This window comes from Anas acuta, chromosome 2, assembly GCF_963932015.1.
Source record: "Anas acuta chromosome 2, bAnaAcu1.1, whole genome shotgun sequence".
In the NCBI taxonomy this organism is placed as follows: Eukaryota; Metazoa; Chordata; class Aves; order Anseriformes; family Anatidae; genus Anas; species Anas acuta.
The window spans coordinates 29,270,014-29,294,190 of record NC_088980.1 but is presented as its reverse complement, the minus strand read 5'-3'; the positions used below and the strand labels follow the sequence as shown (position 1 = coordinate 29,294,190).

The window sequence follows — 24,177 nt, the reverse complement described above, 5'->3', positions numbered from 1 at the left end:
AGCAGCAATGAAGAGAGCTAAACAGCAAAGTGCAATTAAAGTTTTGCTTTTTCTGAAGAACTCTGAGTATTTAGCACTATATAACATTTATAAGGGTGGTGAGATTTGCAGGAATTATGCAAGATGGGGCAAACACACACTTTGAACAGCAGAACCAAAGGCTTATTTTCCTGTGAATTTAGATTTCAGTTGATTCACTGTAGTGGAGAAAGAGATGGGAGTTCTGATCAAGGCTTTTCAAGACTGATGCTGTGAAAGGGTTTTGTTCCTCTGACTTCACTAGTTTCTTACCCAGTTTGAGCACAGGGCACTTATGGATGCAAACTATGAATTTTCACAAAGTTTGTAGAAATCTGTCTTCAAGACATCAATGTCTCTGTTAAGACATAGTTTAGCTAGTACTTCTCATAAAGTACGTGAGACTAGACATACAAACATACACATGCTGTATACCGTTACATAAGGCTGTTTCTGTAGGGAGTCAAGCCAAAAAGGCACGCAGAGCCTCATGGTTTGGGCAGGTACCACTCAGTGGTAGCTTGTGGCATGAAACAGTAAATTCAGCCAGTTATTCCCCAATAACCCATCCACTTGCAAGAGTTACTTATTTGAAAGATATGCTTTGTCTTTCTGGTACTGCCTATGTCCAAAAGGACACACAGAGATGGAAATCCAGTGCACAGGGGCCACTATGAAAACAAGCCAGCTGTTGACCTGCAATAACTGGAAATCAAGCTAAGTGCACATCTTGAAGTGGAAATTCAGTTTTTCTCCTAAACAGACATAGCAGCAATAGAAAAAAAGACAACATAGAGATTACAGTGTATGGAAATAAAACGTTATGGGAGATACGCCTAAATTCCCAGGAGGGCTTTCAAAAAATTTCTGCTTCAGTGTGTAATGTTGTAGGTAATGTAGTGATAACGTTGCAGCTTCCTAAGCTTGGTGTTCAGAGGCAACAGCTAATATAAATCACAACTGAGACAATGAAATAGAGCAAAAACAATTTGTTTCATGTTCTCCAACCCCTGCTTTGTGCTTTACCAGTGCTCCTAACGATAGGAGCTTACTAGTGCTCCTAATAATCCCTGGTCATCTAGAGAAAAATATATATGGGGTCAAGCTATTCTGACATTCTGAAAGCATCTTTTTCTTAGACAAGTAAAAAAAAGAAAGACCAAGTGGCTCCCTAGGTACAGTGTGTTTGTTGGCTTTAATTTGTTAAAGGAGACAAAAATTTATTGTGAATTTCAAACTGATAACTATCTATAGTCCTAATTTCTTTAATGACATACATGTATTAATGGATTAAAAGTGTTCCTGAATATAAACAGCACAATAGATGCTTTAACAGATGAATCAACTTGGTGTTTTGTAAACCTCAGATGCTCAATGGACCGTATCAGCTTTCTATGAGCAGCCCGCTAGCCTGACCCACCACAGTGCTTGCTTCATTTCCTGCCACAGGTTTTTCCTGGTCACTTCATTTTAGCGCTATACATGTAGCTGTGAGCCATTCGCACAAAAGTTTTCACTGCATCACCAGGCAGATCTGTGCCTCTCTTAGTCAATGGATAACACAAGTGAAAACACTGAATCTAGGCAAGTGAAATATATCTGTAAACATACATTTGCACACAGAATGATACGTGGCCTGATTCACCACTTGCAAGGAAGGACAGACTTCTGCCTGGCTTTTCATTTGCAGATTCATTGGGGATGAGGATTTCCAGGAGCTCTGCACCAAGACCTCTTTGTCCTTTCCCTCTTCCAACCCAACAGCTTTAAACAAAGTGCAACACATACAAGCCATGATGCAGTAGCAGCAGTACAAGTTTACAGCTTCTGCAGGTGTATGGCAGTTGCGTCCATCCTCTGAACAAGTTTGGATTTTAACCAATATATTAAATAGTGTTTTCAATCAGAAAGGTGTTAAAAATCAGCTTCATGGGGGGAAGAGAGAGCACGAATACTCCCTTTGCTTTGCTAGCCTTAAAGTCACAGTTCAGCCTGAAGAATGTGGACCAGAGCTAAGCATTCAAGACTGGGTTTTTCTCAACCCCAAGGAGGTTTTTTTTTTGGCTGCAGGTGATAAGAACTGCAAAGTTTCCGTGCAACAAAAGGAGTCCTTTTCCCAGGATCATTGTCAGTTTCACCAACTGACCGAAACTGCTGTATAAAGGTCTCAGTTTCTGACCTGGAGACACAGTGGACATCTGATACTGCGGTTTCTTACACTTCAGCTAAAAACATAGATATTCTTCTAAATCACAACACTTAAGAGTTCTCCTGAGAGATCAGAGTTTATTGTGTGCTATAAGTGTTGTGAAAGTAAAACCAGCCCTTAGCCTAGGGTGCTCATAAGCTTCCATTATGCTTAGGTGAAAAAAAGGAAGAAGAAACAAACAAAAGAAGAGAGGAGGATTAAAGGACATGGTTTCAGGGAAGGCAAACATTGCGTGGGTGGGGAGCAGTAATTTCAACTCATTGCTTGTCTGTACTCAAGAATTTTGCAGTCTTATCAGGTCACTATGTCTTTCATTATTTTTTTTTAGCAGTAAATCTCAAAATTACTCAATTGAATGCAAGGTTGGGCCTACCATTTGCTGCTAAATTTAAAAGCTAAGTCAGTTGAAAATTGATTTGAAAGCTGAGCATAGGTATGCTGGGCAGAAAGCTTTCATGCTCCAAGGTTTCAATTCTTGGATGAAAACAACAGTAAACTCACTTTGAAGACCTTGTAAAAGCTGTCTCTGCAAAATCTTTTTTACTTTCATCTCACAGAGAATACAATTCAAACGAATCACGTTGTGTGTTCCAGTTTCATAGCACTGACAAAGAGTAGAAGTCTTTCAAAGAATCTGGCACCTTACAGCTGTTGCCACCATAGTTGAAAACTCTACTTATGTAGAAACCTGCTGAAATATTGATTTTTAAATACAAACATTTCTGTGCCTTATGTTGACATCACAGCCATTTATCAGCATGTAGGTTTCCGCTGTTCTGGCTCTCACAGCCATGCCACACTACTTAACAGGCTTTAAGCAAAGGAAGGCAGGCAGATACACACCTTCAGGGAGGAACACATTGTTTAGCTGAGATTTTAATTGTCGTGTTAAGTGGAGAGAGCAGATAGAGACAATACTGTAGGAGCCAGTAATTTGGAGTTCTGTAAGGGCAAGATCCCTGGTTTCCCTCTTGGCTTTGGAGTTCTTCCTCTACACCTCTACCAGGGTGGGACACAGAAGATTAGGAAGAGTCCAAGTAGAAGTCTTGGAAGCAGAAGCAGCAGCAGGATGCTATAAGGATGTATAGAAATCTATTTTCAATTTGCTTTTTCCATTTGAGGCCTCTCTACTGTCAGGATATAAAAGGAAAATAAGTAATACCTCTCTGCATAAGGAGAAAAACAAAAACAAAACAAAACAAACAAACAAACAAAAAAAAACAGACATGAATTGAGGGAGTTCTTCATGCTTGGAATTCTTTGGATTTCATATAAAGAGACATATGATAGATGTATGATGCATACAGCACATGAATACATACAAGCCCAATCTGAATCTTCAAAGGAAGTATCAGAGAGCTTTAAAGAGAACAAATCCTTGCATCCCTTCCTCCCATTTTAATGGTGGAAGGTCTCTGAAACTGTAGATCTTTCTGCTAAAGCCTATTATTAAGTCTTAGAGATCCTACCTGCCAAGTCTCACTTCAGGGCCCAGCCCTTTTGTTTAGGGATGCTGACACCTGCCCAGTCTTTCATCTCACCACAAATCCACAGAAAGTTTTTTTTTTTTTTTTTAAATGAGCAATGCTGTACTCCCTCCCAATCATTGATCTCTGGGTCCTTTGCTGAGAGTTGACTGAAGGCCCAGCAGTCTAGCACATAAAGCGTATACATCTCCCTGCACTTTTCAGACCTGTGGTAATTCAGAGTGGAAATAAAACAAGAACCATTTGCAGTCACTGTGGACTCCCCAGCTCCAAGCTTTCATTGTTACAGAACCACGAAATCCTCCCTTTTATGTGAAACCAGTAGCAGAAGCAGCCAGCAGAAGTTACAATGGTGGAGATACCCTTAAAATGCAAAACCAAGGTCTCAAATGAACGAGATATTCAGCAGTTATCTTAATCCTTGTGTTTGTAGTTAGCAGACACTTTTTGGTCCTTTCGGTTCATACACTTTATAGTAGACAGGATCCCTCAACGCTCTGAAGTCATGTCACCAGATTCTGGTTTCTCAGTGTAATTCAGTAGTAAAACAAGAAAGACCAAGTAAATTATCAACAACTACAGGTTTTTTAGTAGCCCAGAAAATGCCACTTGTCAGAAACCAAATGATCTGCACTTCAGACAGACCTTTGGGCTTTACCAACAGCAGCAGCAAAATTGACCTGCCAAAAGCAAACGTTCTCACTACGCATGTCAGAGTAAAGAGGAGCCTAAACATTTTGCTCTTTGTTTGTAAACACAGCTGAGCCTTGTCTTCTGCTCACACTTACCTTTCCCAGAGCAGCTGCTCCCTATCTGGAGAGGGATTCGTATGGACCTTATACAGGTGTGCCTACAGTCATCACTTAAAGACTGCTCTAACAAAGCAACCCTAAGCTATGCTGCTAAGGTTTTATGTTTTTGCTTGTATTGGTTTAGATCATAAAGTCTTTACGTCTCAGTTGAGCTAGCTCCAGCCCTTTCTCTGCTGCCCTAGCATCAGCATTGGTGCACTGGTATTTCAGCAGTGTAGAGAAGTCTCCAGGGGCCAGCATCCTACTTGCCTTGTCATCTATTCTTGCTCTGAGCAAGGCTGTGCTGCTTGGCACTAATAACCCTGGCAGCTGTCTGGATTATGATCAGTACACACAGGATGACAGCGCTGAGAACTGACTCCACCAGCTCAAGCATCGTACAAACACATGGTAAAAGTGCAGCTTAAATAAACAGCAAAAGGATGGAAGAAATCCTCATTTAATAGGTGGAGAATTGAAGCATAGAAATGGAGTAATTTACTCCAGGTTACACAAGGAACGCACGTTATCAGAGTCCTTGTCTGCTGTTTTAAATGTGGGACAATTTTTGGTCACTTTTCTTCACACAGTCTTAGAAAAAGTCACCTGGAGCTTTGGGTACATTAAAGGCTCATGAGTATGCTTTCTAAGGTCGACAATTGATTAAAAAAAATATTAAGAGTGTTGGTTGAGCACTTTTTGGCTATTGCTAAGATCTCTCTCTCCCCAGATGGCAGGAGAGTAAAACACAGCTGGGCAGCACTTCGAGAAAGGTTTTCATGGCTTGGGTAGTTAGGTAATGGATGCTGTAGTGCATCTGCAAATGTTCAAATGGGGCAGAGTTTGGCATCATAAGGCCAGTTATCTACTCAGGATTGGGACCATTCAGTAAGGAAATGGGATTGTTAGAGTATGCCTCTTATCTGTCATCTTTGCTGATAAGGCACTCACTGCCACTCCTTTCTCTTCTCCCTGCCACAGTGACTAACTTGTTGCTGAAGTCCAGACGGAGAGCAGCTAGCTGGTGACAAGGGCAGCAATCTTTGGCACCAACAAAGACAGCCACAGCCCTGTTCAGCTGGTGAAATGGAAATCAGCTGCCCAGCCTGGCCTGTTACAGGAAATCTGCGATATTTCTGAACCACATCTGTGAAAACCTAAGCCCAGAGCAGAATTTGCCTTAAGTTCCTCCTAGCAATGATCTGTTTTAATCAGGATTGTTGCTGTAGTTGGTTCTACTGTAGGAAGGACATCAGACAGACAAAGCACAGTCAAATGTCAGGTAAATGATGCTAAAAATCACCTTATTGCATCCAACCTCGATGGTGATGCTTTCAATTCCTGTGAAATCTATTAAAAGGCAGTGGAGGGAGCTGTGTTCATCTATAACTAGTCAAGAGATGTTAGCATAGTCAAAGCATTGCTGATGTGAAAGCAAATGTGCCTATCTCAGGGTGTTGCTGTCGGGTACTGTTCACGTTGTCCCAGCCTTGCTACTTCCTCGTACATTCCCAAACAAATGTCACACACCTTCACTGGCCCTGCCTGCTCCCACCCAGATCATTTTTTGAAGCATCCGCTTGTTTACTGAGCACAGGACCTGTAGTCATACCAGCAATAAAGATTAATGTATTCACCTGATCCTTTTGTTTTGTTTTCAGGCAGGCCCACGTGTCACGGCTGACTGACTAAATACGGTGCTGGAAGAAGCAAAATTGTACTCTCAGTACTTTTACAGCTCTGTCTGTGGAGAGAGCACGTGCAGGGTGCAAGTGGGGATGAGGTTAGGAAGAAGCTTGGTGTGGGCAGTTTCTTGTAACTGCAGTTCTGGAAGGAAGGAGATTTACTTATCTACTTATTTGGCTTGATGTCACCAAGAGGAGGGCCTGAGCAGTCATCTGCTACCTTTGTGGCATGGTGTGCTTCCTGATTCCCCTTGGCCAGCCTTACCTCCTCTTACACCAGGGAAGCTTTAACTGCTGTGAGCACAGTTTATTGATCTTCAGCAGAAGTTAATGTGTCAATAGGCAGAGCAGGTCAAAGTAAGTTCAGGCCAGTCTAGAGAGGATGTAATGAGACATGAAGGACGTGCAGTAAATTAAAGAGCTGATTGTGCTCCAATGAAATCAGAGGTTCCTTTAATTTTAGCAGCAAAAGTTCTAGCCATAAGAAGGAAAAAGTGTGTTATTTCTTTGTCTAAAGACAAAATTACTGTCTTTAAAAAAGAAAAAGCTAGTATTTGTAAAGCCAGCATGTTAAACTATAAACTACCTTTGGTTTTATGAGATAATAATAATTTCTTTGTTTCATATACTTACACATGGCTCAATTAAGCCATAAAGTCCTGACTACAGTGGTGTGCTTAGGAAGCAGTTTCATTCTAAAGTAAAGTTTGCTTTATTTTATTTTTAGTTTGTTTGTTTGTTTTGTTTTGTTTTCAAGCTTTCCTCTACAGAAGTGACTCTCAAGAACAACTTCAGTCCATGGAACATAGCAGGCTTGATGTTTTTTTTTAGCCTGTTTAGAACCTGCAAACATGAAGACTACAAGAAGATCACAGAGTAAGGGGTTTGTAACAAGAACTGTCCCTGTGTCTGAGAGCACCTCCTGCTGTGAGCAACATACTTGCTATATGATTCCTTAGTTCTTCTCTGAGGGACAATACCACAATCGTGGGATCGATCTCTACCATTGTTATAATTTTCTTGTTTCAGGTGAGGCCCATGTGAGGCTGAACTGGCAAGAGATCAAACTATAATACTAGCTGTGGCTAAATTCAATTGAACGATCACTTACAGCAGATCTGTTGCTATAGAGTACTGTGAGTCAAAACGGGTATTTAGAGCAGTGATTCCAAAAGCTGGCTCCTCGCCGGTGTACAATCTGGAGTTATATTCTAAGACTACGCTATTGTATGTAAATTTCTAATATTGCATATAATATTATAGTGTCCTATTTACTCTGAGGATTCATAACATTATCTTTCTGCTGTTATGAAACTGTATTAAGCATAAAAATGATGGTGTATTTTTGACCAACAGAACATACTTCGGTAGCCTAATGAAACTGCTAACTCAGTATCTAATTTTGCTATTACAAGTAGACTGCAAACATTATTGCTGTTTGATAATAATGCAAGATACAGCTTATTCTTGAATTAACTTCACTGCATACACCTGCACATTTTTTCTATTCTGAAAATAAGACCAATAAATTTGACATGTATTCATAAAGTTATGTGCATAAATATTTTCTTGAAAACAATTTAATCTTGAATATTTCCAAGCAGTCACAGCGCAGTCTTCTTCCAAGACAGAGAGAAGGAAAGAAAGAAATCGTTGTCTCTACTGCACATGTGTATATAGACGAAAAAATAAACATTCTCACTAGGAAGTAAACCCAAGAACAATGTTGCTAGCAGCTCTTGTTCTTAAAGCACAATCACAAACTTTGTTCAGTTATGAGCTCTCAATGAGCTCTCTCTTCTCAACATCAGCAATCAATGTGCCAGGACAATCTATTGTAGAATAAAATGCCTAGGCCAGTAGACCACAAAAGCTTCTCTGTCTTGTCTAAGGGAACTGAAAACAGGCTTTCATAGGGCTGCAGGATGTGCTGACAGCCTGCGTAGGGTTCAGAGCTCTCACTGTTCTGTGAAATGTTGATATACAACCAGCGTAAATCTTGTCTAATCCTTGGTTAAGGAGCTACTATAACTGTTATTTTTCAGAAATAATCATATGCATGTGTCAAAGACAACCATGAGATAATCACAGACTGCTTGGTGGCTGTATGAAGTGTATGAGCTGACTAGCTGAATACATCTTTGTGCTCCTTCCAGCAAAAGGACGACATCTCTTCTTCTATTCCCATAAAAATAAAAAGCAAGACCTATGCTTTAAAAACAAGCTTAGAACCATTTCCTATTATTGATTAAAATATCATTCCTGTAGTGGATCATTTCTGCAAGCAGGAAATTGTAAAGCCAAAAAGAATTTAATAACAGCAGTGGTAGCTTTCCTTCAGGATGAAATAATAGGCTAATAAGTACCCAGTTCTTTCATTTTCATATGGCTTTGTAACTTTAGAATTGGTGTGAAGAGTTAACTCTCCATTGGGTAAAACGTCTTCAAAGTAAAAACCAAACACACACACACACAATTTATCATTGCATTGTCCGTCTAAAGAGGAAGGTATCTACTGCTTTTTTTGTTTGTTTGTTTTTAAGAAGGTTTTCTAGACATCAGTGGACTCACTGAGCAACAACATGCCAGGGGTAAGAAAATCAGCTCTGTATATACAATACTGTTTTGTAATTTTATTTTGAATGAAATGACATTCAGATACAGCCCAGTTATTTAAGGAGAAATTTAAACAAATGTTTAAAGCTCCCAGAATTAATCTATTAGCTTCTCCATTCTTTTGTCACTGATATGAGCTCAGACTAAATTCACTCTTTTGCATAACTCAGATTCAAAATCACAATCATAGTAAAAAATACAAAAATGACTAAAATTTCATTTTCCAAACTAACTTATGAGAACAATAAAAGAGTTGAAAAGCGTTCATTAAAAAGCCACACTGACATGATTTACAGCTGTACAAATTGTTTAAAACAAGCATTATAGGATAAGTGCTCAAAGCAGTGCTAAAATTTGTAGCAGAATTTTTCCCAGTGCTTTTAAGGAGACTTTTCTGGATAACCTACAAATAATAATAATAATAATAATAATAATAATGATACACTTTGAAAATGTACTCTTAAATTCACCAGAATAAAAACAAAAAAAATTGAAATAACAGAGAAAAGGATAAGGCCTTGTTATGTGGTGCTTACTAGTACTCCAAATTTCCAGGATGTGGAATGTTACTGAAACAAGGTGTTTCTTTGCTGATGTTTGACTGAGATCTGTAGAAAATGAGTTAAAAACACATCTTGTACCTGACAATGTACAAGCATTTTCTAGCATTTTCCATGCCAGAAAAAAACAGTACTGCTGAGTAAGGCAACCAGGACAAAGTATGGCTTAAGTGCAGCCTGGTTAAGGCAGAGTAAGTATTTTTAAAGCTGTTACTGCTGCTTCCACTTAAAAACAGTAGTGCCCTAGAATGTGTTTAAAAGCTTCAGTTAAAAAGATCTGGAGCTAGAGGCTGGTTCACATAGAGAAATCTTAAGAAAGCTATTAATAACTCTGTTGATTTCGTATTCTTACAAACATACTGTTCAAAGCTCAAACTTTACTAACTAGACCAAGAAGAGCAAACAAACATGTTAAGAACAGCTTTGTTGAAATACTCATCTCTTATCTGCCCCCTGCAAGACAAAGCTCCCACTCTGGGTGCATCTGAAATTTTACATGAGATATAGATTTAGTTCTTCATCAGGCCAAATTCTGCACAAAATTATGCTGACCTTAATGTAAAAGAATTTCTTTGGCATTAGTTTCCATTTTTAAGTGAAGGCAGAATATTATGTGCCCATTATGTGCCGATTTTAGCACAGTGACTGATCCACAGCTTCTGTGTGAAGAACTCATTGATTAAACAAAGTATGGTAGCACTTTCCATATTTTCCACATGTAGCCCCACCTACCTCATTTGTCAAGTTCATAATTATCATTTAGCCTTTCCGGTGCTGAGATTTTCTAAGTTATTCATAGAAAAGCTTGGGCAAGGGTAACAACAGCTGCATCATATCGTTGCATAAGCTTATGCTTAAAAATACTAGAAAATAGATGTTCTCTCATCACTCTTTGGCTTGAAACTGAAGCTTTCTCGGATACGTCAGTTTTTCCATTTGTTGTAGTCCCAAGCCAGGAACCAGCCAGTGAATGTTGGGGGCTCATACCCCTGCTTCACAATAACGATGGGGGTCCCCTTATCTCTGCCAGAAGGATCTGTTTCAATATAGCGTTTGGCTAAAAAACAGAGGGGAAATAAAACATGTAAAATATTAGTTCATTCCTCTGGCATAAAAAAATACATTAAAAGCCCCAGTGAAAGAACCCAGGGCTATAATAATAAAGTATTCAATTAAATTATTTCAAAGGCAATGAAATGATCGAGTAATTGCTAATTCAGCTGCCAGTGAAATAATTTTCCACCAGATTAATACAATGATTGTTACTCTGGTCAGACTATTGCCATACAGACATGTTTTGGCTTTTGACCAGGAGAAGGCATTTGCTGGTGCAGTGCAAATGCACAGGCTTCAGTCCCATTTTTTCCCACGTAAAAGCCTCATAGCTGCATTCCGTATAGTTTCCCTCAGCGTCTCAATGTGACATCAGTGCCTGTCAGAAATGCAGCTAGGTAACCTTAGCTGCTCTGGGGAAATGCCTGCAAGCATTTTTAGCAGGAACTTCATCAGGAAGGCTCAGCTATATGAAATGGCGCTAAAGATGACCCAGGATTTTTCAAGGGGGAGACTTCCAAGTAAACTGTCTTGATTTGTTCTGCAATTGGAATTTCCTCCTCCAAGTTTAACTCAGTGAAATGTGGCAATACAAGGATTAGGGGTTTTGTTGGCATTCCTTGGACTACATATATTAGTGTAGGGTGCAAGTCAGCAGTTATCACCTTTAAAATTCCTATTCCTAGTGCAATTTCTTTTCGTAGAGATCTTTTATATACTCCTTAAAAAGCTCTGCAGCCTTTTAATGCTCTGTTGATTAATTCTTTTCATAAACTTACAGATAATAAAGATACAATGAATTTTAAGTCATATTTCAAAGAAAAATAATCTTATCCAGGATTAAATCCTAATAAGCCCTATAGGCCTTTTAAACAACACTGTAAAAATAACTAAATTTCTTCTACAACATCTTTTCATTTATTTAAATACTGCTGATGTTTCTTCACTTGGAATTCCATCAAATTGATTTGATTTACCAGATTTCACGGATTCCTGTCGTTCAGTTTCATTAGCATCTTTTCCAATCCAGACAAAAATCTGCAAATAGAGGAGAGAACAATTTAGTTCCCACATTGTTATAAGGGTGTTTTGTGCAGCAGGCAACAAACTACAAAACAGTTGATTCCACTAGGAGAAAGAATTTATGTTATGAAAGTACTGCAGAGATGCACAGCTTTCATAAGCCACAGTTAGTGGTGTGGTTTTTTTTGTTTGTTTGTTTTTCCTCCTTTGCTAGAGACTAGTTCTATACAAAAAATTTCACCACTCTATTGACACTGGATGGCTGGACTTCATGGACTTGGATGAAGGGGACTCTAATTACCTTTTCCACGGTTATATTTTACACGCTTGCAAGAAAATTGCTCTTTAGGTGTAGGTAAAAACACTGAACAGGAGCTGTCTCTGGATCGAGCTCTGAGTATGCACCAACACTTGTGCCTTGTGGCCCATGCTATGCAGGGTAACTGAATACTCCACTGAATAATCCAACAGCCAGAGCCTCAACCTGCATTCCCCGCTTTTTTTTTTTTTTTTCCCTGTCAAGAATTCTTTTGGAAACTAACTCCATTTTCCAGATTTCTTTCATTCATATCTGAGTCAGTATGTCCGAACACCTTCTTCACCCATCTCTTAATACTGCCTTCCCTCCCTGCTCCTTCTTGAATGGGTCTTGGACATTCCTTCTCATTTCCTAAAGTCTCAGCCTTCTTTTGCTGGGAGTTAGGCTGAAGAAGACAGACAAAACATGGGATCTGTGGTCTTCTCCCCCTTTCCAGTGGCAGAGAAAGAGTAGAGAGAATATACTGTGAGAAATATTGTGAGTGCTGAAAGCACACCTAAATTTGTTTGTCATCTGAAAAGTTCTCAACATTTTCAGTTTTCTGTGAACCTGGCAAAATGATGGATGGAAATAATCTAGAAATAGATTATTTCTAATACCCTCCAGCCAGTTCTTCTGAAGAAATTTGTGTAAAGGTCTAGCGTTTGTCCCCTTCTCTAATAAGATTTTTATAGGAGCTACTACTACTCTGATTTTGTGGTTTCTGCATACGTTTTTTGCAATAACATTCTTTCTTAAAATTAATAAATATTAGAGATAAAGTCAAGAACATTATCAGGAACATTTCAGAACAAAGCTGGGGCTTATACTCTTGCAGTCTCCATTGGTTTTAATGGAAAATATCTGCCACGGTGTCACATTACACTTGGAAATTCAATCATATATGTTCACACTTGAGCATCGTATAGCTCAGAAAATATAGCTCCTGATGGTATAATTTAAGGAAAACAAAACCTCTTTCATTTTCACAAAGGTGATTTTTCCTCCCATCTTACATTCTAATTTGTTAAGAATAAATTCTTGTTATCACAAAAAAAAAAAAAAAAAGGTGAAGTTTACCTGTTCCCAAGTATCCAGCAACATGACATCATCTTCAGCCAAGTCATCCTGAGTGAATTCGCCTGGGACCTCCTCAATCTAAAAAGGATACTATGGTGAGTATTTTTTGCCTTTGCTTTAACAATTTCTCAAGGTATTCTGATTTTAGACAAACCAAAGATTTTATTAAAGGGATAACTGAAATTGTGACTATTGTAAATTGGGACTGAGGTCTGCTAGAAGGAAGGGACAGGGAAATTTCCATAGTGCAACTTGTACCAAACTACCTAAATCAATCTTATAGCTGATATATTCATGCAGCTTGCATTCATCAATAAGGAAAAGAAACAACATCAATTTGGAAGTGGTGAGCTCAGTGATGAAATACACATCTAAGTAAGCTTTCCAGTCACTTGAAAATTGGACATTATAGCTGACTAAGCCATTGAGGATTAGTCCTAAAGGAAGCACGGAGTGCTTGCTTCTTCCACGGATTTCCAGGTACATAGGAAAGCAGTTTAATTTTCATCTGTATAAGCAGCAGATGTAATAATGTAGCTAGCTAATGGTTAGTTTGCTACTTGTGAAGGGCTTTCAAGGGTTTGACTATGCTTGGTTACATGGGAGCGCTAGAGGTATTGGGATCATATGGTGCAGAAGTAATTCCTTTTTTCACTCCACCACATTATGGTGTCCAGAACTTCAGAGTGATCTGACCTACCTGTTCTGGTGAACTCTAACAATGGTGATTCAGTTACTACAGAAATGCTACAGGAGATAGGGAATTTCACAGAATTTGGAGGGAATTTAAAACAAAATCCACACAAGTGCATAGCTCCCAGAAAGCTATTATAGTGAGACTTGTTACTATTATTGTATTTCACAGGAGTGTTTTAGAAGCTTGCTAGAAGAATGCACGTGCTAGAAGATTGCTAGAAGAATATGCCTTACTACATTTATAAGATTTTGAAGCCCTTATTAAAGGATCCTATTTGTTTTATCCCTCTCCAAATGAATTGACTGTCTCTTGAGGAGACGGCAGAGAAGGTAGCCAAGTATGTCTCCTAAAAATTAGTGCATCCTTGTCAAACAGTGACACAGTGTTACTCTTCCAGAATACAGTAAGCAATTAAGCCTGAACTGACTTAATACCCAGCATACAGCTCCAGGTATTTATGCTAAGGAAATAAGTCTTCCTACCTAGAGGCATTAATTACATGTCCTAAATCTCTATGGAAAATTTCAGGCTGCTAAGGATTTTTGGCAAGGGCTCAGGACATTTCTTTTCATCACCACCACTATCAAGCATGTAAGGGCCAAGGCACTGACCTGCACTTTCTCAGAGAAATGACAGTGATCTGGCAATGCTCTGCAAAAACACAATTGCTTTTGACTGAGCAAATGCTTTGGCTTCTTGCATCTGCAAGCCTCTAGTCCCAGGCTAGTGCAGGCTATGCAGACATCTCTGCTATTTATTCTTCTGTCTTTTCTCTGCACTTGGATTGATTCGACGCATCAAACCTCAACTCTCTAGCTCTTGCCAAGCACTACTACCTACACAAAGAAAAGACAGATCCCCAAATTCATCTTTAATGTCTGATGATTCCCAAGCTAAAATATACCAGAAATTATATAATTAAAGAGAAGGGAAAGTATCCACACTTACAATAAATCTGCCAGTCTTATTAGAACAACCATACAGGCGAGGGGGATGATCTTCACCCTTTGTCAAAAGCTGTGATGAAGTCTGATATTGTTTTTTACCTCCAAGTACTTTCCAGAATTCCTCTGAAATATATAATATATAATTTATTCTGCAGTGGATTTGATATTTTATGGTTTATCTTGTTAGATACTATTTCAAGAATCCCTGACCAGTCTCTTCTTTGCTGTCTCAAAGATGAGACAGCAGTTCTTCCAGTTATTTTCTTTCAGTTCTTCCTCCAGTTTGTTAAAATAATATAAAGGTTGTCACCTGTAGCAGTCCTAGACAGAACAATCTCTTTCTCCCCTCATAGTCACCCAGAGTAAAGAAAGGACCACACTCCTCTGCAGCTCCTGCTGCTGCCCTAGAGACATCCAGGGCATTGCACTACTTGTGCCTCAGTCAATTCTGAATAGATGTCCATGGTAAAATGTTTTTTACATTTTCGAAGTGAGATAGTGAGCATATGGTTTTGCCTACAACTTATATCATTGTAAAAAACGTTTAGGCTGTATTTCCATGCAGTGCTGTGTATTCCCAGCTGCCCATTCAGAACCGCATGGTTTCATACCAACCTGGTTCCTGGCCTTCATTAATCTTAGTAGTCTGGCACTTAAGAACACTGGCAATGTATTGAGCTCCTTCTTCTTCTTCTTTGTTTGCTCCTTTTCCCGTCCAGGTGTAGCCAGAATTGTTTGGCAGTTTCAGAACAAAAACGTCATTGGAGTTTAGTGACGCTGCATCAACGTCAACCTAGATCAAGAAAAAAAAATGTTTTATTCTTCTGTTTTTCAAATAATGTGATCTATATTTTGCATGCTTATATAAAATGTATAGATAGATGTTTATCAGCTATGCTTTTTGAATTTGATTTTTCCCTAGATTTATACTGACATAAATTAGAGAAGTACTTCTCTTGATATAGGGAACTGACTTGAAGGACAGATCTTGAAATGATTTGGCAGTTGGAAAGACTGTCTCATAAGGGATGCTGATTTCTTGTCTGTTCTTTGCCAGCTGACTGTTCACTGCGCATTTTCCTACAGTTTCCTCTGAACCACAGATTGATCATAGCCAGTTAAACTGTATTCTCTTTGATCTCTGAGATAGGTTGGTCACATAGAGCAGTGGATTTAGATTCTGCATTCCTACCAGATGTGACTACCCAACAGAAATAGAGGGGATCATGGCAGCGACATCATTTCCCACTGGGAGTATTTGTTTTTACTTAGCAGGTGACCTTACCTCTGCAATCCTGGTGATGGATATCAGGTTCCTGCGGATTTGGAAGAGCCGTGTGGGTGGAGCAGGTTTCTGACCTTCCTTCTTGGATGTCCCATTCTTGTAGACAATAAGTGGCTTATTTTTGAACAAGCTCAGTAAATGGGCAGGCTCTTTGCCTTGGCTGACTCTAATCTGTATGTAGATAAAGAAAGGCAATAAAAGAAACATAAGGACACAGGTAATTATTTTTAGGCTTTGTTGAATTACATAGGGGAAGTTAGCCAATAAAGCTAGGAATGTTAGCGAGAATGAGAAGTGGCAAACTGAGAAGGTTTAAAAATATAGTTCCAGACGCAGTAAAGTTATAGTATTTGTGAGATTTTTTGTCAATCATTCTAACACACAGACAGAATTCAAACTTCTAACATGTCTAGCTGATTAAAATGGCTGCTATCTACTGCAATAAGAAAATTACACTTTTTCAAAAGAACTGTCATTTCATAGAGTTTCATAGTGCCACTTAATTCCTCTTAAAATAGCTTGGAAGTTTAGGGGCTTTGTATTTAAGCAGAAGAGGTTGGTTATTCATCCTTTTTACTATTTCTATGTGTATTTATCTGTAATAGAATGGAAAAGATGAACATAAATCTATCTTGCAGAGGATAATATAGATGACAAAAAGGAGCTTCTATTACAGATACAAAAGACATTACTGCAAACTCAAAGAACACTGAGCTGCTATTTTTAGGTTAAATGTGCCATAAAAGTTATTTGTATACAACTGTTTGTTCTTTCTTTATGACAGTATCCTTTATTTTTCCCACTGAAGCAAACAAAAAAGTGACTGCTAAAAGCTACACCATATATAGATTTCCTATCCAAGTTCCCCTAGCTTTATACAGGAAATAAGTGACTTGCATCTTTCATGAGATGATGACAAAAGGGAGGATGACAGAAGAGAAAGGTTGGGGAGAAAGAGAATAGGAAATAAATGGAAACTGCCTTCCAGAAAGGCAGAGGAAGGCACCAGTGCAGGGTGGAGCTGTTCTGGCTCTGCTTTCCGAGCAAAATACCCAGATGTGGCAATGCTAGCCCACTGAAGATGCTGCTGTATTCAGCTGCAGACAGCAGAGCTCAGGGAGCGGGCAGCTGAGTCACTGAGCCCTCGCTCCCCACCCAGTGCCTGCACAACGGGGTCTCTGTGGCCCCTTCCACCAAGAGGGCTGCAGGTCCCCACCTTTCTGTAGCCACTCCTGGGGATCACTCCCGGGAAGGAAAGAAAGGAGAAAGGCATACTGTGTAGCCAGCAGAGAAGTGGAGAGCACCAGTGCCAGCCCTTGGGCACTGCTTGGTGAGGCTGGAGGCAGTGGGAAGCAAAGGAGCTGAAGAAGGAAGGGCTGCTCCAGCCTAGCAGGTGGTCATTGGCAGTAAAAGCAGTGCTTCTAGCTAGCACACAGCTGGTCAGACTAGTAACATTGCCTGATAAGGATGCCCCAGAACATGTATACTTGTGGGTTCTAAGCTGCGAAATTGTGGCAGGATTTCTACAAATGAAGGGGGAAGAAAAAAAAATAAAAAAAAAAATGCTGAGGGAAACATACATGTACATGTTCCTGCAATAAAAATGCTGTCACAGCTTTTTAATAGTAATTTGTACTGTAGTGCCACCTAGTGAGCAAAAATAGAATAGTTTAAACCTTTCAAATAATGCTTATACAGATATTAAGTATAGGTAATATGTTCTAGGTAGGCATGCATATGCATACAAATCTACACATATGTAAGTAATCCATACACATATATTATTAAATTCACTTCAGACTAAAAAAATTTTAAGTATCATGTCCACTGCAGTGCGATGGATGTCCTTCAGCTTTCATAATACAGCTTATTATTAGTGCAGCTGTTGGTAGTAATGTTATTTTTGCTGTAGTAATTCTGTAGTATTAGTATTGGTCATGGGTATGGGGAACGACCATATTGTGCTGAACTCTGTCCAAAGATAGAACATATGTTAAGAATATTTCAAGGAATAATTAACTGGGAATATTTTAATCCTTCCTTAATGTGATTTCAATCATAAATCATAACTAATTAATAGCTAAAGGTATCATCTGCCATCTAAATTAACTGTACCTTGGTGGGTGGGGGAAGCCCTTACTTTGGTAATTAAGGAATGGGAAGTACAGAATTACCTTCTAGTACCTAGAAAATCCCTGCTTGCCCTTAGTCATCTTCCTGCTTGGGCCTGTGTGTGAAAACAGGAGGCCTCCCACCTCTTCCCCTACACATGCCTCCTCACTAGGGAGGAAAGGAGAGCAGTCATGCTAGGACTAGCTTATCTCACATCTTTTACCTGCCAATGTCATAGAACCATAGAAGAGACCTTAAAGACCACCTAGACCCCCTGCCATGAGCAGGGACACCTCCCACCAGACCAGGTTGCCCAAAGTCCCATCCAACCTGGCCTTGAACACCTCCAGGGATGGAGTATCCCCAGCTTCTCTGGGCAGCCTGTTCCACTGACTCAACACCCTCACAGTAAATAATTTCTTCATAATATATAATCTAAATCTCCCCTCTTTTAGTTTAAAACCATTACCCCTTGTCCTATCACTACACTCCCTGACAAAGAGTCTCTTTCCTGCCTTGTTGTAGATTCCTATAGGTACTGGAAGTCTGCTGTAAGGTCTCCTCAGAGCCAGTGCACAGACCCTTTCTGCAAGTGAAGATATGTATCCTGCTTTGTGGAGCTTAAGGCACTATGGGATGGGAAAATCCAAGTTATGTTCCTCACAACAGTTGGGTCAAGCCAGACCCTGTGACACAGTTCTGTCTGGTTCCCCTGCTCTGGCTTTTCACGTGGCTTTCATTTCTCCCAGTTTTTGTCCTCTGTAAGTCAGGTGTCTTGCCTAGGCTAAACATTGCAGCTTCCTGTATAATCAAAAGGAGACAGAAAGGCAGGCACACATGGCTATTCCTCTGTCAAACACCTGCTTCAAAGTGGGTTGCCCTAGGAGGATCTTATCCTTCAGTCTCCAAAGGCCATGTACACAGTCTGTAAAGCTAGGCAGGACTAAAACCTAATTTTCAGTCAGTGAAAGTTGAAGGAAAGAAAAGGTAGTTTTAGGCTGTATTATATCTCTGTTCTCTACATTCAAAAGGGATAATTAAAATGGGGAATCTCCACTGATTTAAAAAGAACACACTGTGCTTTAGCTTGATACAGACTTCTGTAGACACTGATGTTTGGTCAGTTATCCAAATAGTCTGTATGCATACAACTCTGTTTCAGTGAAAAGGAAAAAGGAAGGAAAAAGGGAAAGTTCCTTGACTTTGTAAGTGTTCTTTTTTTTTTTTTTTTTTTTGTCCTTTCTGACATAAAACAATCTCCACAGCAAGTGGGTGAACTATGAGGTATAAAAAAACATTCATGGCGGGTTACGAAGAACTCATTAATTTGAGAAAAGCTTGGACAAATCTTCCAAAGAGAAAAGGCTAGCAAGTTAGGTGAATCCTAAAATGTACCTGGAAGTTACTCTGCCTTAATATGTGAAGAAAATAATGGTGAAGATTGTTAATAATCATAGCTAATGAAATATAGAAAGGCCTAGTTTAAGGTTCTTTAGTGCTCTGCAAAGTAACTCTATAATTTCCAAAGGTTAATGCCAACAAGAAAGAAAGATATTTTCAGATAAATATGAGGAGAAAACAGTGTTATTAGTTGTGTGAAGAAAAGGCAGAGCTTTGAAAAACTAGATTATTTTGAAATGAACTCAAGTAACTGGCAGTTTGGTTTTATCTGTAGAAAGGAGTAGATGACAAGAAGACTGAACACAAACTTGCTTGTTTGCTTTTTAATTAAGCAGATACATCCATCTTCTGCAACTTAAGTACTTAGAAGTGGTTAAAGATTGGATACCATTTTCTAAGAAAATCTGATGGTATGGCCACATGCATGATTTTCTGCAGGGTGAGCTGGGAGATTAGTTTACAGGGCTTCATGGTTAACCTTCATAACATTAAGGTATTGTAAACATAAGTAATTTCAGGTAGTTTACTCACTGATGAAAGAAAGTTAAATATCTTACTACACAGAAAATACATGCACAGAAGCAGTCACCATGAGTAGCTGATAATCCCAGTCTTCAAACGCTATCTCTTCCTTTAATTTCTCATTGTTTCTGCATCTATTTTGCACGCTGTATTGAATTTCAACTGAAAGACACTAACCTGCACAGCGTGACCATTCAATAAGCGATCAAGCTGAACTGTCAGAAATGCAGATGCTGTCAGTTCATCTTTTGTAGCATTGGCTCCTTGCCTGAGGAAGGTATGGTAAAAAACAAACAATACAACAATAGTTAAGTCCAGTTTCAAAATGATCCAGAGTTTATACTGCATGACAAATACATAGTAAATAATCTTGTATTTACATGTGGTTCTACTCTTATGAGCAGGACAAAAAGATAGCATAAAATAATATCCACATGCTGGTGGTCTGTGCAAGCTGACCAAACATACCATGTGTAGATGATCTGCCCTTTAGGGTAAGTGTAGAGGATAATGTAGCAGTCACCACCATAGAATTGTCCATATGTCTGGGGTTCCACAGGAACTCTGCCGCTGCTTTCCACACGCCAGATCTGGGAAACACAGAAATCATTGGGAAATGCTGAACTTCATTCTGGGACACTGTAAGGAGCATTTTACTGTATCATCCCTTAAGCAGCCTTTCCTTATGTAGCCAAGTGTTATGTTATAAAGCCAGGAAAGATTCTTCCTTGAAGTGGATCTTTTTACCCTACATGCACTGAATGAATAGCAATCACCAACAAGCCACTGCAGTATACTTTTCTTTGTCCTGATGCTTTAATGTCACTCGATCAACATAATGCTATGTTGAACTTACTTTCTTAATGTCTTAAGATGATAATGTGACGTGAATAGCACAATGATATGGTTTACAATAGAACTATCATACCGTTTGTGAGAGGAACACTGTAGTTAAATAACATACAGTTTTGCAGATTTCTTCCTATTTGATTCACTACAGCTCAATTCAGTTAATGACTGACCTCCAAAATCATACTTGTAAAACTATATGACAAAAAATGCTTCAGACCTCGATGCTGTGTCTCAAGCCTATGGACCATCCCAAGGATGAGGTCTGAAAGCCAGAAAATATACCAGTGAGACTGTAGGTATTTATCCCTCCTCTTACTTCCAGAATCCCAACATAGGCTGTGTTGGTGCAATCACAGACTCATTTAGGTTGGAAAAGACCTCTAAGACCATCAAAGTCCAACTGTTAACCCAGCACTTCCAAGTCTACCACCAAACCATATCACTAAGCACCACATCTACGCATTTTTCTGTATACCTCCAAGGATGATGACTTAACTACTTCCCTGAGCAGACTCAGGACCCTTTCAGTGATGAAATTTTTCCTGATGTCCAACCTAAACCTCCCCTGGCACACCTTGAGGCCAGTTCCTCTTGTCCTAGTGCTCGTAAATGACAAACAAAGCCTGTGTAGTCCAAAGATATTAACTTCAATACTGTGAAAGACTAATCTAAAGAGATTCAAATGGGATATGGATATATTTAAAAGAACTCTAAAGCCATCACATTCTCTTCAAATCCAGGCTACCTGAGAGACCCAGTAGGGACAAGAAGCAGATAGGATAGATACACGAAGATGTATGTAATGAAATGGATTGAATTTCTGACTCCAAGGGGAAATTTTCCCCTTCCAGATTTCAAGCTGATGTAGGCTAGAAGTATTCCTTTAGGATAAGGATTGTATTTAAAGTATTTCTTTAAAAGGTATTCTGCGAAAGGGAAGACATTTCTGCTCTTTGATTTCTGCTGATGACTGCTTCAATATCTTTCATGAGTATCAAAATAACATGACATATCAGCATACAGCTGACATAGAGATTCGCTTCCCACTTCCAAGTACCTTTTCTGGTGGTAAGAATAACATTACAATTAATGTAGTTTCACTCTATGCCACAGTTTAAATGGCAAAACAGAGTAGCAGTTTAGCCTGTTACAAGAAACCAAAGAAACCGTGTTGGTGCAAATTGCACATTTGTTAATTACAACACAAAAATTACCTCTACTTTTCCTGAACCATCATCTACCATGTTATGTTGGGCAGCCATTTGTGGAGACTCATGTAACTTCGTAGCATCAAATTCAATCTGCTCAATTTTAGCCACTCTCTCTGTGACATACACTTTGCCAAAGCCATCACTTTGATCCTTATCCTTCCAGTCTTTGAAAAATTGTTTGAAAATTGGTGTTTCACCTCCTTCTGGAAGCACTTGAATCTGAAATGAAATAAGAAGCATGGGATGCAAGGAAAACAAAACTGACATGGTTATTCGAACAAAAACTTTTTTGAATTATTTGTCAGTGAAACACTGTCCTTATGGTCTTACATGCCCTTAATTTATTTATTTATTTATTTATTTTATTTAAAAACAAAGTCTTTAACAGAGTTCATTCTCTGTTGGTGTCATCTCATAAATAGATCGCACCTGTGTGTTGGCAGGATAATTCATTTGCTGTATGAATGCTTCAGCATTCTTCATGGCAGCCTTTCTCTCTTCTGGGTTAGCATCTTTGCCTGGTTAAAACAGAAGGATAACAATACATGAGAAAGGGCAATGAGCTCACAGATCCTGCAAAAACAAGATGTCCTTGAGCCAGGTTCTTTCTTCAGCGTTGCCAGTGCTTCAGTCTTGAACAAACACAAATGCTGGATATAGCATGAGAAATAAATTTCATACAAAGATGAATGGTCAAAATAGTACGTTGGTGGTTTTGAAAACAGTTAAAGTAACTGAAAAAAAAATTTTGTTTTTCTTTTAAGTTTCTGTTGGAAAAATGCTGTTCATATCTGCTCGGTTTAAGGTATGCCTCCAACAATAATAACCTGTTTCCTTTCTTTGAATTGTCCCTTTCTGGGCTGCAATATGTTAAATGAAGGTGCTGTCCAGAACTGCCTTCCCTTCATCAGGTACCACCACTGTTCTGCAGACTGAGTAGATGAAACTCCCTTTATATTTTGCTATGCTGTGCAATTTACCACCACCCTTTCCTACCCATTGCTCCTTGCTCAGCCTTGTTCAGTATTAGACATCTCTGAAAGTGTCTGTGGGATGGCTTTTTTTTTGTATGTGTTCTATGACCCAGCTGGCTATCAATGACTATACTTGAAAGAACTCTTAGACTAAGAGATACATCTTTGTAGACTACAAAGATGCTCTTATAAGCTGTATGTTGTATGAAATTCTGAATGAAACTATTAGCAAAGTGTTTTGCAGTCCTCAGCTTAGTGGTTTGAATATTTGAGCAACCTGTGGCTTTGACTAACCTGGTCTAAAGGAAAGTGTTCCTGTCCACAGCAGGGAGGTTGGAACTAGATGATCGTTAAGGTCCCTTCCAACCCAAACCACTCTATGATTCTGTGAAGATTTCCAGTAGAGATGATAACTACAGCCTCCCAGTGCAAGGGTGAGACTCACAGATTAATGTAGAGGGTTTTTTTTTGTTTTTCATTTGTTTTACATATTATCATTACCAACAGTAGCAAAGTGAGGGTGCACAAAGGAGCATGTAGGGCTGCATTCATAAGATGTACATTGTATATAAGATGCCCAGTCCTATTGGGTTGGTTATTCTAGGAGCTGTCAGGTGAATAGGGAAAACCAGGAATCAGGGGCTCATGTAGAACTTAGGTTATATGAGCACAATGCACGCAAAATGCTTTGCTTTAAAGGACACATTCCTATCTGCAAATGAAATATTAAAGCAAAATGTTTACAATGCTTCCTGGATTCAGAAGCTTGACAACCACATTGATTAATTATTTGCTATTGTGTATGGTAAAAAGAAAAGCAAATGCCACACATTTAAAGCAAATGCCAATAACTAATACACTACCTCAGACAAAAAAGGAGAGATACTCAATGCTGGATGCAATGGCAGCACCAGGTAAAGGGTGTCCAGACCTAATTCCTCAGTTCCCTCCTGGGAAAATGATCAGTCAGAAAAATTGCAGACAGTCCTACAAGCATTGATGATACCAGAGAGAACTAGTCACAAGGAAGAAAGAAGCATCAAAGTATTTGTAAGCTTATGCTTTTAGTTGATCTCTGGGACATGAAGGCTGTGCTTTTTACTCATCTTTCGATTTCACACCTCCAGGAAACAATGTATGGAAATACCTGTTATCAAACTTTCAATGCACGTATTTTTCTCATGGATGATAGAGATTCGATAGTAATATAAAAAAATTGCAGGATTATCATAAAATCAAAGATTATTTACGTTTGCTTTGTAATTGCCACTTAGGTAAGCATTTAAGCACCCAGGCTTTCAGATGCCTTAAAAATTGTCAGGATCCTTAGATAGGATTCAGCCTCAAAGCCCTTAC

General features: G+C 39.0%; 1 protein-coding gene and 1 long non-coding RNA gene across 3 annotated transcripts in view; one reads left to right on the top strand and one right to left on the bottom strand.

Moving 5' to 3' along the window:
* The first annotated feature begins 4,230 nt into the window (after positions 1 to 4,230).
* On the top strand, positions 4,231 to 7,715 carry LOC137852378 (uncharacterized). Its single transcript, XR_011093787.1, has 3 exons — positions 4,231 to 4,916; positions 5,487 to 5,787; positions 6,167 to 7,715. It is a non-coding gene; the product is annotated as an uncharacterized lncRNA (long non-coding RNA).
* A 1,088-nt stretch (positions 7,716 to 8,803) lies between these two features.
* The window catches only part of SCIN (scinderin), a 48,758-nt gene continuing 33,384 nt past the window's right edge, over positions 8,804 to 24,177 (bottom strand). For both annotated transcript variants that reach the window (XM_068674052.1, XM_068674051.1), the window contains exons 7-16: positions 22,277 to 22,365; positions 21,851 to 22,066; positions 20,253 to 20,374; positions 19,962 to 20,052; positions 15,750 to 15,920; positions 15,080 to 15,257; positions 14,466 to 14,587; positions 12,821 to 12,898; positions 11,397 to 11,457; positions 8,804 to 10,423 (exon numbers count right to left, since the gene is read on the bottom strand). In XM_068674052.1, the coding sequence (XP_068530153.1) occupies positions 10,290 to 10,423; positions 11,397 to 11,457; positions 12,821 to 12,898; positions 14,466 to 14,587; positions 15,080 to 15,257; positions 15,750 to 15,920; positions 19,962 to 20,052; positions 20,253 to 20,374; positions 21,851 to 22,066; positions 22,277 to 22,365 (1,262 nt within the window). In that variant the 3' untranslated portion in view covers positions 8,804 to 10,289. The remainder of the gene's footprint in view (positions 10,424 to 11,396; positions 11,458 to 12,820; positions 12,899 to 14,465; positions 14,588 to 15,079; positions 15,258 to 15,749; positions 15,921 to 19,961; positions 20,053 to 20,252; positions 20,375 to 21,850; positions 22,067 to 22,276; positions 22,366 to 24,177) is intronic.